General features: G+C 37.1%; 2 protein-coding genes and 1 long non-coding RNA gene across 7 annotated transcripts; all 3 read right to left on the bottom strand.

Moving 5' to 3' along the window:
* Nucleotides 1-279: 279 nt before the first annotated feature.
* On the bottom strand, nucleotides 280-3656 carry LOC106181713 (uncharacterized). Its single transcript, XM_087010583.1, has 5 exons — nucleotides 3628-3656; nucleotides 3149-3230; nucleotides 2597-2758; nucleotides 1645-1735; nucleotides 280-931 (listed from the first exon to the last, which is right to left on the bottom strand). The coding sequence occupies exons 1-5, from the start codon at nucleotides 3654-3656 to the stop codon at nucleotides 867-869; spliced, it is 429 nt and encodes a 142-aa protein (XP_086866709.1). The 3' UTR covers nucleotides 280-866.
* Nucleotides 3657-4862, bottom strand: LOC106179944 (aromatic-L-amino-acid decarboxylase). Its single transcript, XM_087012110.1, has 3 exons — nucleotides 4612-4862; nucleotides 4093-4206; nucleotides 3657-3824 (listed from the first exon to the last, which is right to left on the bottom strand). Exons 1-3 carry the CDS (start codon nucleotides 4810-4812, stop codon nucleotides 3705-3707), a joined length of 435 nt encoding a protein of 144 aa, XP_086868236.1. The 5' UTR covers nucleotides 4813-4862; the 3' UTR covers nucleotides 3657-3704.
* A 588-nt stretch (nucleotides 4863-5450) lies between these two features.
* On the bottom strand, nucleotides 5451-14382 carry LOC147762029 (uncharacterized). 5 transcript variants are annotated; one of them, XR_015334093.1, is made up of 8 exons: nucleotides 11792-14382; nucleotides 11061-11630; nucleotides 10587-10812; nucleotides 9383-10507; nucleotides 8482-8662; nucleotides 8161-8269; nucleotides 7761-7845; nucleotides 5451-7283 (listed from the first exon to the last, which is right to left on the bottom strand). It is a non-coding gene; the product is annotated as an uncharacterized LOC147762029 (long non-coding RNA). The 5 variants fall into 5 exon arrangements; XR_015334094.1 differs by having other exon boundaries at nucleotides 9383-10455; XR_015334092.1 differs by having other exon boundaries at nucleotides 9383-10812.
* Nucleotides 14383-15769: the final 1387 nt, after the last annotated feature.

The following is a 15769-nucleotide window of genomic DNA, read 5'->3' as shown; positions in this document are numbered from 1 at the left end:
TGTAAAAGTTTCAGTTTTTATTGCTACAGCCAGTGACAGTTATAAAATACTGCCCAGCCCGGGAGCCACCGGCTAATACTGTACATACTTGGGCGATGAACTCCGATCCTTTTAATATATATACAGTGTATATGCCACTCCAAAAGTACTAAAACAATTTTATACTGGGTCTGACATGAATATTTCCAGCTCTACTCTTTTCCATTTTTTACATGGATGAGATACATAAGCAATCCCAAGAGCGATTTGATGGCGATTCTGACTCTTTTAAAAGAGATATGATAAATAATGCTCTTTAATCCAGAAAAGAAATACATATAAATACATTAGCGGTGTGTTATAACTCTTAAGGAGTGTATTTCACATAGTTTTAGTGAACTAATACCATTACAGAAACCAATAACTGATGCTCTGATCAGTTTGATCATGCAAAGAACTTGAACTAGCAGAACTTGAGATATAAAGCTGATGAACAGGGAGATTAACATTTTCTTATGCAAGTTATTTGAATGTTCCGCCTTTTTATACATTTATTAGAAACGGGAAAGAATGTCACAATTCTGGATCTTTGTGTTAAACAAACCATGTACACTATTTGAGCTTATCAGACAAAGCCAGTCTTACTGTGTTTCCACATCACTCTCTTCTTGTGTTGCTTTTGCCTTGCATCTTAACATATATTATTGAGGCAGTGACAGATCATAAGTAATCCTAAATCACTATTCAACTGTGTCAAATCTTCCACATATCTCAAAGCTACACCAAATCCCAAACTTTTTTGACAACTCCCACATTATGCTGTTTCAATCTCATATATAAAGTCACTGCAGCATTTACTGGAGGTTAAAAGTACATTCCAAGTATGTTTAAAAGTTGATAGTTTCCCACAGTAAGCTGCTAGGTTGGCCTCTCGTAGTGCTTCCGCAACCGTCTGAAAAGTCAATTGTGTTAGTTTTAATATGTCTGCATGTTAAAGTTCCTTACGATAGAAAACTCATCACTCCACATTAAAATAAATTTTAAAAATACAAAACTGATTTCGCAATATTGTAAACTTGTAATACTTGAAATCTTTCCTAGTTGCTTGTAATGAAAAGAGACAAATTAACGCAAATGGTAGAAAAAAACATTTTCCTTTTCAACTTTGAATAATCGTTCAAATGTTGGTCCGAATTTATTTGTACATAATTAAAGAAACATGAAAACACCCAATTTTTCAGATCACTGGAAAAATGATTTTATTATCAGTATGTCTCTGCCCTTTCCATTACTGTTGATTTTTGCGGTTGTGCTTTAAGCTAAGAATGAAAAGGTCTTGCAGTAAATGCTTGATGTCGTACACAAGTGGTGTTATAAATGGCAGTTGACTCTGAATGTGGACAAAACTCAGATGGTTCGTTCCAGGACACTTTGTCTGCCTAGGACTGATAATGTATTTGCATGTGGAAACTTTCAAGTAAACATTTTATTTACTTCTACCTTTTCCAATACTGTTTATTTGATAGGCTAAAAAATCAAGAAGTGTAGTACTTCTAGCTAAACAGACAGGCCAAAAGTGTGTGGAATTTGGTCAGAGGGATCTACAGATGCATGGTGATAATAATTTCCAGGTTCGAAGGTGCATGAAACAAAGCTGTTACTTACAGGGTGAGCGTGACAGACCCTGGCGAACATCTTCACAAGATGCTCCATACTCCATAGCTAACACTGCTTCATTGATTAATTCACCAGCAACCTGAAACAATTTGCTACTACATGTACTAAGTCACAATAATACTCTATTAAAAACTAACTACAAAAGGTTACTTTTACTTTGATAGTGTAAGTGCATCTAAATTTTCAAAGATATATAAGAATTGATCATAATAACAGAAAATCAAATCTTGTAAGTAGGAGGCAGATTTAAATGGTCTTTTTTATGTTTTTCTGTGTTTCCAATGCTGTTATAAAGTTTCTTTTTCAATTTTTAGTTATTCTGATACTGACCAATAAAAATATTAAAATTAAATCTGATTTTTACCAATTCAACATAGGTTATATAAAAGAAATTAGTCATCATATTTGTTTGACAATAAATAAATAAGTAGTTAAGAGGGTTATCTAACAAATAAGTATATCAGTATTACCACAAACAACTAAAGCCCAGATTACATTTGCCATACAATGTCTGTTCAGTGCTAGCGTACTGCCAGTAAATCCCTTTTTATGTGGTGTCTATGCAGAGGCATATGCAGGCCTACCCAACTACCAGACTCAGCACCTAAGGATCCTGAATTAGCAGGTATATCGGACCACCCTACCCATTTTCAAGGTGTGTGTCAGATTGCATTTCGGAGTATCATACCCCAAACCAAATTTGTAGCATGACTGCGGGACAAACTTAAACTGTACTCTTACTTTAGAGTACTCTATTTTATTGTCTCTATGGGGATATATGGGGACTTTACGATATTCGGTTTGAATGTTTTAACCACTTTTGATAGGGCTTTTTTGCATTGTATTAGATTAATGTGGCAGTCTAAGGTTCATCTAGGTGGCTTTCAAATTTATGCACCCGGTTTTAAAATCATATAGTGATTTTAGGACAATCGTTTACTATCCAATCAAGGTGACAGCTGACCATGCCAGGGCTCATCCTGTCGGTGTTATGGCTGATACTCCGAAATGCGATCTGGAGTGAGCCATGTGGTACAGGTGGGATGCAGCCCACATTTAGACAAGTCCCTCCAAGAGTTGGGTCTTTCTCAACACAGGTGGTCTGAAAGAAAAATGGGGAATGTTTTGTTTTATACTATGTTTAAAGCCTTAAAAAGAGAGAAGCTTATATGCAAGCTTATGTGCTTATATGAAATATATTTTGAAAAATATATATCTGGACTTAAATGTCTGTCAACAGAAAAGGATGCTGAGCTATGACTATGAAGGTGAAGTGCTCTGTTCACAAAGTATTTCCACATGGCAAAGTCAGATTGTCTTTTAAATGTTTGCTTTTCTAGACTTAGCAATGAAATAATTCTGATGTGTTACTGTATACTGTTACTGTGAATGGCACATCTGGACATCTACTATTGAGCCTAGTCTATGATAACAAAAGTTACACAAGCAAACTCTCAATACAGAAAAAAACAGGCCATGCACTGTATTTTACCTTCAGGCCCAAATGAGCTGCCTTGATAGCAGCTACATCTAGCCTCCTGGTCCAGAACCAATCACGACCAGATCTTGTGCTTCTAGAACAGTACATAATAATAATTCAAAATATTTACATAGAGATTTGTAGTTTAAAATAAATGCTTTTATTTGTGATGTATGCTATTAGTGTTTAGTATCACAAATGTCTTAGTAACATAATGTGCCAAAAGCTCTTCAATATTTTGATTGATTTAGCCACCAATGCCTTATAATCTTCTAGTGCAAAACAAAAAACCATGATCAACAAATGATTGGCAGATTTTACTGGTATTGGATGTAAGTACACCAATCAAAAAATTGTTGTATCCTTAAATTTTCTTTTATGAACAAGATCAATATAATATATATTGATATCATCACCCCACCTCCCACACACATACCCACACAACAACTACATCAAACTAAAAAAAAAATGAATAAATAACGTTACATTACAATATAATGGAATCTTTACAAACCTCCATTGGAGTAGTGTCTACTCTGGATTACATATGAAGTACATGACCAGGACTTCACAGTCTTGGTCGCCTAAAATAACAACAAACGAATAGAAACTGCTCTGGCAAATCCAGCATCTTCCCCAACCAGTCCATCATAATCATCTCCAGCTCCGTGCATGCCGGATTGGCTGCCTGGGAAAAGAAAAGAAGCCCGCGTTTTCCTGTAATTGATAAGAAAATAACAAAAAGGTCTTTGCTTCACCCTGAGTTTCAGAGGGTTGGAAACTCGCCTCATTGTGCATGCTTTCAGCATGCATGGAAGAGTCTCATTTCTAATGGTATCGAACAATAAATAAAATACAAGTCAGTTTCCAGCCCCCCTCCCCCCCCCCCCCCACCCACACCCCCACTTTTGTGAAATCTTGTGTCCTCCGGTGTACAGTAGAAAAACTCAGCTTACCCAGGTAAATCCAAGACCACCCATAGCATCGGAGAGAATGTCGGCACAGATGGCAGCGTAGGACCTGGCTGAAGGGAAATAGCCATGGAACTGCGAGTGATTCCAGTGCGCTGTCTTGAGTATTGTTTGATAAAGATTATAGACACAAAATATATAAACCGTGCCAAAAAATATAATATAGAGATTATTAACCATTAACTTCTTAGCAGAAATGTTACAAACAATATTCTATTTTATATACAACACTTTTTGTATGACTATGAATTTGAATTAGATTTAAGTGATTATCCTGCCTTTTTCTCAAGGGAGGAAACCGACTAAAACGAAAGAATTCAGATTCAATTAAAAAACAATCCTCTTTAAACTGCAACCCTTGTACGCTAAACTAATGCTCATCTCTTAAAGACAGTAAAGCCAATATACTAAAAATCAACTGTATATTTTGCCATGAGTATTTTATATTTAGCCGCGTGGCGCATGCGCAAACGATAATTTACCTGTGTGCCTATAAGCACTTACCCCAGGCATAATTACCCGCTCTATGTCACCAATAACGTCCTCCCATGACTCAGCAGTTTCTGGGGCAGTTTCCGGAAGGAGCTGGCGCATATAACCGGGCTGTACTGCAGGATATACTGGACGATTCTGCACGTTCTCTAAATAATCAGCCACCATGTCTTCTATTTCTTTCCCACGAACACGGAACTCTGCAGCATCCATTTGGCTGTCAATTGTCTATGATAAAATAACAAAGAATAGCTTGCGTTTTGGTAACTATATCAGCAACAACTAAACTTTTTCAACTCTGTTTAGAAGGAAAGATCATGAAAGATGGAACATTGCGACATATGCGTTTTTCAGTCCAGGATACAACTACAAGGGTTTAAGAAAGAGGAGATAAAATATGAAGCAAGAGTAGTTAATTTTGGTAACAGGTACGGCTTACGCGAGTAAAGGAGAACTTTGAGAAACATATTTTTCAATTTTTACCCCAAAATCGCAATCATGTGTGTTTATGTTTTCCTTTTACTACTCCAAAACCCTGCCAGCAATTTTTCTAAAAAAATTAGTTCATACTGCATTGTTGATAAAGCAAAATACTGCCTTTGTTTCAAGAAAATCTGTATTGAGGGGCTAATAACTCCATAACAAAAAATATTTAGACCAAAATGACGTAACGGAACTTAATTCTAGGTGCTCTATTCCAACTCATGAGTCTTGGTATTGTGAGTTATTCCCAAATTGAAACGTTGCGCAACACCGCAAAATTGTTTCTAAAACCAAAAATTTATTTATTTACTTAACATCGTCTGGTTTTATGGAAGAAATCGGCATCAAAGTAATTACAAAAGAGTAAATCAAGTTTAGAATATAATTTTTATTCAACTATCAAGTTCAATGATGAACAGTTACATCCAATTCCAATAGGATTTGCAAGTAATCATTAATGAATTACTATACGTAAACGCAATGGATTAAAAAACGGTAGTTTTACTGAAAGTTTACATTTTCCATTCCCGTCTTTATCATCTCACAACGAAACGCAAATAGCCCATCAATGTACAAGATAAACAAATTTACCAAAGTAATTCATACAGAAAGAGGCACTAAAGCCAAATTTTGATGGTCAGAGGTTGGTACCAGATCCTCTCGGGCCGTGGGGAAAAACCCGTCTAAACCCTTCTTGGGGAATGCCGGGAAAGTGCCCATGCCCGGATAACAGTTTTTACAGCGCCTTACAAGCTCATGAATATCGTCCCGTTTTAGACAGCACGGCACGACTGAATTAACTTTCGTGACTACAAACTATTCTCTATATATACTATACAAGATAAATATATTTACCAAAGTAATTCATACAGAAAGATGCACTGAAGCCAACCCGAAACATTTACTAGAGACTTAACACGAAACTAGTTTAAACTTTATCCAGGGGGGCAAAGCCATAAATAAAGTCGCTCAGTCCTGAAATTTCTAACGATAACATAAACAGACAATAAACAGATTCAAGTAATATAACTATAACTCGGGTATCTCAATGATTTAAACTAAACTAAGACATAACTCTGGATAAAATACCTAAAACTATAAAATTTCTAAATTTTCATTTTGCCCTGAAATCCCCACTACCTATATGATACAAGCTGAGAATAAAGCAAGCTTGCTTCGAATTATTTCGCATCTCACATCACTGTTTGACCGTCCATCTAAGTTTCAATTTGAATTTGGTTGATCCGGAGAAAAGGTGCATATATGATGAAGTGGATTTATTTGTCAAGTATAACACTTGAGAAAATCTGAATGTTAGTAATGTGATCTCTATCTTGAGAGATGATGGCATCTCTCAAGTAGAGCAGACTGTGCAAAAAAAATGAAATATTTTCACATGTAAAATATTTCATTGCAGATTTTGCACAGGCTATCAATGTAAAATCTCTTCATGTAAAAGCGTTTACATGAAGTCATATTTTACAAAGATGTGAGGGTTTATTAGTAAGGTTAGTGTGCAGGTTAAGACCTTCTCAAATGCCTTACTGACAAACAACTCCACATCATCAAAAGCACAAATTTCAGAAAAGACTACTGCACTAAGATTGAAACAAAACACAGACGACGTCGACCATAAGTGGTGGAAATGCGAATGTTTTTGTGAGCAAAAAACTATCTGCATTTAGAATGTATACAGCAACTGGATATGCAATTAAAATCATTAACATGATTATTATTATATCTGAAGAGGTAGACTTAACACATTTTTATACATAACCAAGCCTTATCCTATTCAATTGGAATGCATGGAATTTAGAATGATCATTCAGACCTTCAGCCATTGTAATAAAACATCACTTACACAAGTGAAAAACAAAACTTAGTACAATTACACTCGACAAAAGTTAGTGACCCATGAAACCCAAATATTTTTATAATCCAAAAGCCTTGAGTCCATTATTAGATTGCATTCCTATTATACTCAGCATATTGCTCTCCATTTCCATTGCACATTCTCTATATTTGTTAGCAGAACAAGTTGTATCCTTCAAAACCAAGACTGCTAGGACGTCCAATCATCAATGAAAAGTGGTTACAGGGCTCCTTGCTAGCGCTGTGAAGTGTTTCACATCTTGGATATTTGGTCTATGGTTGAAGATGTTTGTCTTCGGGCATCATTTCTGGAAATCTCTTTTCGTAGCCTACAAATGAATGTAATGTGTTGAATGTAATTTTTTAAAAAGTAATGATTTATTTCACCTTGAAATGTTACATGTTAAAATTGTTGGCTGTCCATGCTACTTTTCTGCCTTTTCTTAAGGAAAGAAAATAGTAATATATGATTGAATTATTTAATAACTAATTTAGACACTTGGCTATCAGTACATACAAGTTAAGGGATGCTATGTTTAGGAATGTGATGTTCGTTTTTGCCAAATCTCTATATACAGACACTGCTCTAAGATTATTCTTCGAGTTAAGAAGGATACATATTTAATCGTAGGCTTTAATAAGAAACAATTCACGTAACGGACCACGAAAAAACATCGATTGGGAGAGTGCCAAGATTCTATCAAAAGAAAGTGACTGGAGAACAAGAGGTATAAAGGAAGACGTACAGACCGGGGAAACGCCTAACGATCTGCACAATATAAAAAGAAATGAATATTGATACTCACTTGTACTACAACCTCAGCACTGGGGTGCAATTGGTATTCTGGACCAGCAACAACGCCCCTGCGGCAAGCCAAGACTGATAAAGATCTGAAATAAAAGTAGGCCGATGGCATATCAAAATAGTTTGTATGAGTGATAAGATTTTTCCAAATTTGCGACAAATTAAAAGAGCTTTTGACCTCTAAATATTGTGCACTATGAATTTCTTAGAGTTAATTGTAAATACAGAACAAGCAACAATTAGTGAGTAGACGACAGTTTCCAAACAATTTCTTTAATTTAAATCAATTTCATCACTTTTCACAAAATTCTCATTTAGTTAATATACATAGATAAAACATTCGTAATATTCAAATAGTTAATCTAGTTCATTGTTTACCCTTATCCTGTCCAATAACTTACCTTGAAGGCTGTAACTCTTGAAATACCATATGATTCAGCTTGGTCCATTTTAACCTTCTTAAAATGGACCGTCATCAGGGCAGGAGCTCGCAAATGCTATCTGCCTCAACTACAAAATAAAAATGAATAAGGTATAAGTTCCCTCTTTACTTTTCTCACCCCCACCCATATCACCCAATCCCAGGAATGTGGTCAAAGTTAAGATACATTGACTTGTGAATATAAGCTGTTAAATTAATGTGGCCAAGGGCTTTATTTTTCCAAGGTATCAAAAAACCACTTGTGTTTTTTGTTTTCCCAAGAAAAATGAGTTACATGTACCTTTTAAGGCTTTCCAGTGAAACACCACATGTTTCTGATGTTCTCCCATACAGCCACCTTATAAACAGACCATGGCAGGACTGAATCATGGACCAAGGACTGATAGAAATAAACAAATGTGCCGCTCTTCTTGCACTTCTTTTGAAAACTGGGAACTATCAGGAGTTGCAATCACTGAGTTCTGTAAACAGAAACGAAAATGGAATAAGTTTTCAAAATTAAAAGCAGTCTGCGTCCAGCAAAATTGTTTAAACCAGTACATTTCTAGAATGTGTCAATTTAGTAACGTGGTTGATAGATTTTTCTACAAGTTTTCAAAAGAGCTTTAGGTTTGATTTAATTTATTTAATTAACTGTTAAATCACAATTTTAAATGACAAGGTCTTGTTAATACAAATATTAATGCAATACAGTCCATTCCTATTCAAATTTGTATTTGGACCAGTAAATCCAGATTCAGACTTCTAGATTTAAAGGGATAATAACTCTTCGTATGATATCTTTATTTCACAATAAAAGCATTGTGAACAGCTCATAGAAATATAATATATTGTTTTACCACAAAAACAGCAATTATAGCTATTATTCTGATATCTAAGCTTGTCTTTAGTTCACGTGACTTCCATTGATGACTGTACTCTGTTATAATCTCTTAAGATATTTTAACAAAAAAACAAACTTTAAAAAAACGGACTAACTTTGAATGAAAAATGGATTCATTCACCCTTGGTAAGTATGGGAACATTGTTGTTTACTCCAGGAAAATTCATTTTTTGGTCAAAACTAAGAGTTAGGAAAGTAAGGCGGTCCAAACAGCCAGTAAGGTGAAAAGTTTATGGCACGGACTACAACTAAAAGTAAATCATTTTAGTATATTGCTCTCCCCAATAACACGGGTTACCTTTTAGGATTTTCCATCTCATTGAAACACCACATGACAGGACTCGCTGGACGTTTCCCCATTGCAGTCACCTCGTAGACGGACCATGGCAGGACTCGCTGGACGATTCCCCATTGCAGTCACCTCGTAGACGGACAATGGCAGGACTCGCTGGACGCTTCCCAATTGCAGTCACCTCGTAGACGGACAATGGTAGGACTCGCTGGACGCTTCCCCATTGCAGTCACCTCGTAGACGGACCATGGCAGGACTCGCTGGACGATTCCCCATTGCAGTCGCCTCGTAGACGGACAATGGCAGGACTCGCTGGACGATTCCCCATTGCAGTCACCTCGTAGACGGACCATGGCAGGACTCGCTGGACGATTCCCAATTGCAGTCACCTCGTAGACGGACCATGGCAGGACTCGCTGGACGATTCCCCATTGCAGTCACCTCGTAGACGGACAATGGCAGGACTCGCTGGACGATTCCCCATTGCAGTCACCTCGTAGACGGACCATGGCAGGACTCGCTGGACGATTCCCCATTGCAGTCACCTCGTAGACGGACAATGGCAGGACTCGCTGGACGATTCCCCATTGCAGTCACCTCGTAGACGGACAATGGCAGGACTCGCTGGACGATTCCCCATTGCAGTCACCTCGTAGACGGACCATGGCAGGACTCGCTGGACGATTCCCCATTGCAGTCACCTCGTACACGGACCATGGCAGGACTCGCTGAACGCTTCCCCTGTGCAGCCACCTCGTAGACAGACCATGGCAGGACTCGCTGGACGCTTCCCCCGTGCAGCCACCTCGTAGACAGACCATGGCAGAACTCGCTGGACGCTTCCCCAGTGCAGCCACTTCGCAGACAGACTATGGCAGGACTCGCTGGACGCTTCCCCAGTGCAGCCACTTCGCAGACAGACCATGGCAGGACTCGCTGGCACCAAGGATTGGTCGTAGTAGCTGAAGTATAGATGTGGGCCCTCTTCTTGCAGTTGTGTTCTGTAAACAGAAATAAAAACGAGATTAGATTTCTTTCATTTCTTAAACTCCACTTCCAAAAAGAAAAAGATAACATACCTTAAGGAGTGAAGTCGAAGTCCGAACGGTGCCGCTCATCATCTTCTATGTCCTGTAAACAGAAATAAAAAACGAGATTAGATTTCTTTCATTTCTTAAACTCCACTTCCAAAAAGAAAAAGATTCCATACCTTATTAAGGAGTGCAGTCGCAGTCCCACAGGTGGCGCTCATCTTCTATTTCCTGTAAATTGCAGTCACCTCGTAGACGGTCCATGGCAGGACTCGCTGGACGCTTCCCCAGTGCAGCCACCTCGTAGACGGACCATGGCAGGACTCGCTGGACGCTTCCCCAGTGCAGCCACCTTGCAGACAGACCATGGCAGGACTCGCTGGCACCAATGAATGGTCGAAGTAGCTGAAGTGTAGATGTTGGCCCTCTTCTTGCAGTTGTGTTGTGTAAACAGAAATAAAAACGAGATTAGATTTCTTTCATTATTTAAACTCCACTTCCAAAAAGAAAAAAGATTACATACCTTAATGAGTGTAGTCGAAGTCCAACCGGTGGCGCTCATCATCTTCTATGTCCTGTGAAGAGAAATAAAATCGAGATTAGATTTCTTTTGTTTCTTAAACTCCACTACCAAAAAGAAAAAGATTACATACCTTAAGGAGTGCAGTCGAAGTCCCACCGGTGGCGCTCATCATCTTCTATGTTCTGTAAACAGAAATAAAAACGAGATTAGATTTCTTTCATTTCTTAAACTTTACTTTAAAAAAGAAAAAGATTACTTACCTTAAGGAGTGCAGTCGAAGTCCAACCGGTGGCGCTCATCTTCTATGTCCTGTAAACAGAAATAAAAACGAGATTAGATTTCTTTTATTTCCTAAAATCCACTTCCAAAAAGAAAAAGATTACTTACCTTAAGGAGTGCAGTCGAAGTCCCACCGGTGGCGCTCATCATCTTCTATGTCCTGTAAAGAGAAATAAAAACGAGATTAGATTTCTCTCATTACTTAAACTCCACTACCAAAAAGAAAAAGATTACATACCTTAAGGAGTGCAGTCGAAGTCCCACCGGTGGCGCTCATCATCTTCTATGTTCTGTAAACAGAAATAAAAACGAGATTAGATTTCTTTCATTTCTTAAACTCCACTTCCAAAAAGAAAAAAGATTACATACCTTAAGGAGTGTAGTCGAAGTCCCACAGGTGGCGCTCATCGTCTTCTATGCTCTGTAAACATAAAAAAATAGGTTTTTTTTTTTTTTTTCATTTCTCAAACTCAAAAAAGATTATATACCTTCAAGAATCGCCATAATCGAGTTCTGTTTACAGAACGAAAAATGGATTAATGTCTTTTCCTACTAATGTCAGTACTCTGCAGTCAGGCTTACCTTTAAGGGGTTTCCATCTCATTGAAGCACCATATGGCAGCCACCTCGTAGACAGACCATGTCAGTGCTCGCTGGACGCTGCCCCCTGCCCCGCTGCCTTGGAACTCTGTGAACAGAGAGAAAAAAAAGTTAATGAGTTTTCTAACCTTATCTAGCAGTTTGCAGTCTGCTTCCTGGACCTGTAATAAAAAAGAAACCTGGAAAGCATGCAATAATGCAATGACACTACGACTAGCCCACGACAGCAAAAAGGTGCAGTATCCTGCGAAGATCCCTGAGCGACGATTCCTCGTGGGGAGAAGCGAAGGTTGTAGCTGGCCAGCTTAGAGAAACGCCGAATCCACCGTCTAGACGTCTGCGTGTGCGAATATGGCGAAGAGCGATGCGTTGACGTAGGATGAGCAAAGATTCGGAGAAATGCGAGTCGACTCACGTGTCCTTTGTGCTTGATACAGGACGCAGCACACGACGTCCTTCCTGTTGCTCTAGATCTGTCCGCAGTTGAGTGAATGCACTTTCAAAATTCCGCGCTTTTATACCTTTAGTCACGTGGTGGCGTTCCTGTTGTCACCACTAGTCAACTTGTTCATAGGGGATGGCCTTTGGTAGTGATACGCCAATTTGATTATAATATCTTAAAGACATATAAATTTTATTTTCTATTTTCTATTTTGATTTTCTTGTTTATCATTTCATTTTATGGTAAGAGTATTGAGTACTAAGCAGTGACCTCGAAATGTAACAGACACAGTAGATGACAATTTCTGAGCAACATATCCTCTCCCCAAAATTATGATAGGCACGATGTCGGTTATACTGGAAGCTGTGAACTTCTCGCAGGCCACTATATTGTGCGCGTGTATTCGAGCACTGATCCAAAATGTGGATGACGTAATAGGGCGTAGAATGACTGCATTTTCGAGGCACCCTGAGGGAGTATGGTTGTTCTGATTGTAGCGAATTATAGTGAGTCATTTGAAAGTATGCTGGACTGGACATGTACATCCACCTCAGTTCTCTGAAACACATTTTGTAATCAAGAAATGAAATGAAAATAATTTATGATTTTACGAATAGAAAGAATAGCAGCAGTGGGTCATATGAAAAATCTTGATTAACTTATACAAGGCAGAAGAAACGAATGATTTTATTTTTGTATATAAAACATCTATTGATTTAGGCAATAATTAAGAACGGGTGCCTTCCTTTTTGGCTTCATGTGACCAGTACTCTTATGGCACTGGCTTGAGTAGAGAAAAACAGAAAAAGATAATAAATAACTTATAAGAATAATAAAATAAAAAATTTAAAAAATGAAATTTTTCTCATTTGTACGTAAACTTTACTTTATCCATTTTAAACCATAGCTGGATTTTACACTTTTTAATATGCGTTTTAACATTGTTATAAGTGTCAGTGCTCACTGGCATCCTTTCTCATCTCTCTGGAGAGCATACAACCAAAGTTGCCGAAAACTAGGGTTAACATGCTTATAGGTCAACTGCTCATTATCAGTGTTTCATGGCCGGGCACACAACAGTTCCATTTGTGTGTTTTCTCAGTGAGGTGGTCTCTGACTCGACTCTACCTAAAAATCAAACTCGGGACTTGTCTCTCCTGCCCCGAGAACACACACTGATTCTCTATGTGTAGGTCCATTTAAGAATTTAAAACAAGAGAAAGAATTGTTTATCCAAGTGGAATTTACTTAAATCAGTCTAGCCACTTAAATCGCTGCCAAAAATAATTACTAGATTTATCTGTTCTGACATAAAAAAACATAAAATTTAAACCATCGTTATTGTAGTTCGCAGCTCCATCGTACATTATCCAATCGATCTAGGTTATTTCTACTAAAGCACAAAATCAGGAAGTGAGTATGATGTCTAACGTCTCAGAAAATGTCTGTGTTTTTGTTCATTTTAAATGGCGCAATAAATAGATTGCGGCTACGTCCGCAGTGTCACCTGACTTTTAAAAATTGGAAAAAAATCGTGACGTCTTTAGCCACAGGCCATAATATTTAGTTGTTTGATGTTTTTGTAATATTTTAGCCATATACATCTTCAATTACATCCATGATAAGCTAGACGATAAGCAGGACACACTCAATTGCTTTAGACGAAACACGGCAAAACTGCGTTCTCATAGAAAGTAATTTGTAAAACCTTAGTTACCAGGCATTTAAAAAATATACTTGAGGTTAAGAACAATATGTGTCAGTAAAATATATGTGCATCTCGTAATACCCCTAACGCGAGGTTTTAATTTTCGTTAGTATTGATAACGTGCGATTGTTATTTTTAAAACCTCTTTCCCTGAATACAAAAACTCCATACTAGCAAGGCATGAATCGTAAGATGTTTTCACTATTACACAAAAGCTTGGTTTATCACTTTCTGACACAATAGGTTTTAAAAAAGGAATTTCGCACCCCCCCCCCCCCCCCCTCCTTCACGCTACTCGACGCTCCCGGTATAAGCACGTTTCACAATAAAACGTCACTGCCAATGTTTAGGTAGTTCTGCACCCACAATTTACTCACGTGCCTTACACCATTCCCTAAAATCCTTCCCCGATTTTGATTTTAGATAGTTATTCAGAAACAGACAAAACTAAGCTTAAGTATTATGTTACAAAAGTCAGCCTATCCTATATGCCTTGATACAAAATCTTTGAAACCGAACAACATGACCGTAGTCAAGTGTCATATGGCTTACATTACAGTTTTGTGATGTTACTTGATGACTTTCTAAAATTGATATATTAAATTATTTTTATATATTATGTCCACGCATTAAAATGTTTATTATTATTATTATTATTATTATTATTATTATTATTATTATTTTATTTTTTTTTTTTTGGGGGGGGGGGGGGTTTAAAAAAAAAACAACACCCCTCTACAAAATCCAGGATCCGCCCCTGCTTGGCTTAACCCATCTAGTAGTACATGTATGACGGTTATTTTGGAGAATATTAGATTTTGCCGCGTTTTCAAAACTTGATGTGGCGGCTTTACCCAATTTGGCGGGAGAAGCAGGCATAGAGACAGGTAAGATGAACAGACGTTTATACGCTGATATGTTGATAATTTTACTAATGCACTTGACAGAACGATAAAGTATATTCTCAAGCTATATTTTTTATAACAAAGTAGTGTTCAAGTATCGGTTTCACTGAATCTTTTATCAAGTTACTGTCGTGTTCTAAAATGGCGGCACACAAAACCGAAATGTAAACACGTTCTTTTAAATTGTGCCAAATGCAGATGAAGGTGATTTTTTTGGTCTGTTCAGTTTTTTTTATAGTGTGACATTTGTTTTTGAATATGTTAAAATTTCAGGAAGGAACCTAACCTGTAACTTATCGATTTTCTACATGTACGACAGGCAGTATATTTTGCTTATTCCAATATAAGGTATCGGTATTATACACAGCTGAAGAGATAAATATATACTGCCAAATATATATGCTTGTAAATTATCGAATGAAACTATTTTCACACTTGTAACTTTTATAGTAGTGAAAGATACAAAATTGAAAACCAATCACAAGCATCTTTTCAAATATATGATTAACAAATTTTAACTTTTCACATTTTTACTCTTTTGTCAGGAGACAAATGTTTGAAATCAATATGAGTGAAAAATTTTTTCTCAAAAATAAGTTTTATATCTTACATTACATATTACAACCTTCATTGGTTGAACATTTTCAATAGATAAACACTTTGCATAATACAATGCCAGTATTACATTGTAAGTGTGTTTTCAAATTGCACATTTGTGTTATAAGGAAGTTTATTTTTGTTAAAAATCTCCCCTGCACAAACCTGCAAAAACATGGGTTATAAGTTTGTAAAGGAAAATTGTTTCATGAAAAAAGAACATTATATTTGTAAAATTCTTTTGTTTTAATTTATAAATATTGTGTATTTTATGAAACAAAATGTACCAGTACAATAATTAGTGTATG

The sequence above is a fragment of the Lingula anatina genome, chromosome 4, assembly GCF_051362555.1.
Source record: "Lingula anatina isolate TDL-2025a chromosome 4, LinAna3.0, whole genome shotgun sequence".
NCBI classification, from domain to species: domain Eukaryota; kingdom Metazoa; phylum Brachiopoda; class Lingulata; order Lingulida; family Lingulidae; genus Lingula; species Lingula anatina.
Note: the sequence above shows the minus strand (reverse complement) of the source record. Positions and strands in the feature narration are given on the sequence as shown.

Bases quoted from the DNA above. Each gene is read 5' to 3' on its own strand.
- LOC106181713 (XM_087010583.1), bottom strand. From the start codon at position 3,656: ATGGAGGTTTGTAAAGATTCCATTATATT. The intron at 1,736-2,596 runs GTAAACGATTGT...AAATTGTTTCAG, and splicing joins GCTGTCACCTTGATTGGATA to GTTGCTGGTGAATTAATCAA. The intron at 932-1,644 runs GTAAGTAACAGC...TTGACTTTTCAG, and splicing joins GGGTCTGTCACGCTCACCCT to ACGGTTGCGGAAGCACTACG.
- LOC106179944 (XM_087012110.1), bottom strand. From the start codon at position 4,812: ATGGATGCTGCAGAGTTCCGTGTTCGTGGGAAAGAAATAGAAGACATG. The intron at 4,207-4,611 runs GTAAGTGCTTAT...ACAATACTCAAG, and splicing joins AGCGGGTAATTATGCCTGGG to ACAGCGCACTGGAATCACTC. The intron at 3,825-4,092 runs GTAAGCTGAGTT...TTCTTTTCCCAG, and splicing joins GTGGTCTTGGATTTACCTGG to GCAGCCAATCCGGCATGCAC.